Raw genomic sequence first — 1,806 nt, 5'->3', positions numbered from 1 at the left:
CTATGTATTTTTGAGGTTATGTTATAATATATTTTACAGTTGCTGAAAAAGTCTCAGTAAAACATGATGTTCTGATTTTGTTTACCCTGTTCACAATCTTCCCTGTGATATATATTTATTATTAATATTAATTAATGTTAGATTTTAGTATAATTTATATTTTATATTTAACTCGTACATAAATATTTGAAAACTTTCGTTTTTCATTTTTATTAGATCCGACCAGAATGTGATTTTTCGATTATTCTTAGCAAGTTTTGACTCTAGCACGACATTTGTTATTTACATATTATTTTATTGACAAAAGTTCGCGAATTATATATTGTTTATATATAATAACATTGAATAATTAGAATAAATTTTGATTTCACTCACATAATTGTTACGTAGATCATTGTGATCGTATTCCAAACCATCGTCTAATACTGCAATTCTTATTCCACGTCCGGTAAAACCTAATTCATAAACTGGCAATACGTTTAGATCTAATTTAGGATGTTTTTTACTCGATCTAGTATCTTGCTAGGATAAACATATTATTTCAAAATCATTTCTAAGGAAATAATATAACAACGAGAAGAAAATATTAAGGTGAATCAAAAAGTTGATTCGTGGGTTTATTTGTGTTGCTTCGAATGATGCAATTTTTTGTTTGAAATCAATAAAATTATTATATTTATATATGCAAGTGAAATTATTAATATTAAAAAAAAAAAAAAGCGCACGAACTTTTTTAATATTCACCTTAAAAATTACTCGGATTAAAAATTATTTAAATATTATAAATTATTACCAAATACCATTCTAAGTGCCAAAGTTCGTCATTAAATAAAACTTTGTCCTTTGGATTGTGTTTATTCGTAGAAAAAATGGATACAAATTTATTCTTATGGTTTTCGATCATCGTATTTGATGATATCCCATACAAACTCCATGGGAGACGTTTTTCACGTATCAAAGCTTTCTCCGAATCAATTATCGATGGAAACACGTAATCGCGTTTTTCTCGGCGTATGATTTTCTGTTGTTCAAACCAACTGATCTGTGGTGATATAAAAAAAGTATTAAATCGATCTTTGACATCTATTAATAAAATACTTCTTCCGTTATAGGTATGTATATATATATATATACCAATATTCAAATGTTAATGTGACTTTTTTATTGTAAAATAAAACAAAAAAACAAAATATTTCTCGTGATTTTTATTAGTTTATATTTTTTATTTAGCGAAAATTTGCAAGGATTCTATTATTAGATACCGTTTCGTATTTAAGTTACAATTACCATAATAATTATATTTTATTAATAATAATATAATTAATAATACTAATAATTATATTTATAATAAATTAATAATTATATTTTATTAATATAATTATTTTATTAATAATTATTATTAATATAATTATTAATAATAATATAATATAATATACATATTATTAATAATATTAAAGTAATAACAATAATTAATATTATTAGTAATATAAATTAGTAATATTAGTATTATATATATAATACTTGAAAAGAAGATAGAAAAAAGAAAAAAAGTGAAAAAAAAAGATGAAAGAAAAATAATAATGCATAAAAGAGAGGGTCACACCCTGGAGCTCGAATTAAAGGTCACCCTTGACGAAACGTAGCCTCTTTTCTTTTGACCTGATTTATCGTCCTTTATCCATATATAAGTGTCTTCAAATCCACGAACCTGTGTTCAATGAAAAAATAAATTAATAATGTAAATGAAAAGATTCATTTCATCTCAGAATAATTTTTCTCAATGTACATAAATATCATTTTTCTAAT

The 1,806-nt window shown here is 23.3% G+C and overlaps 1 protein-coding gene across 1 annotated transcript in view; it reads right to left on the bottom strand.

Moving 5' to 3' along the window:
- Positions 1-1,703, bottom strand: part of LOC122517846 (neuroendocrine convertase 1-like) — a gene marked incomplete in the record, with an annotated part of 4,341 nt that extends 2,638 nt beyond the window's left edge. Inside the window, 2 exon segments of the mRNA XM_043636443.1 lie at positions 794-1,042; positions 1,604-1,703. Coding sequence (XP_043492378.1) covers positions 794-904 — 111 coding nt within the window.
- Between the last annotated feature and the right edge of the window lie 103 nt (positions 1,704-1,806).

The sequence above is a fragment of the Polistes fuscatus genome, unplaced genomic scaffold (genome assembly GCF_010416935.1).
Source record: "Polistes fuscatus isolate 324 unplaced genomic scaffold, CU_Pfus_HIC Scaffold21, whole genome shotgun sequence".
Taxonomy (NCBI): Eukaryota; Metazoa; Arthropoda; class Insecta; order Hymenoptera; family Vespidae; genus Polistes; species Polistes fuscatus.
The sequence above is the reverse complement of the archived record's forward strand: the minus strand, read 5'-3'. Positions and strand labels throughout refer to the sequence as shown.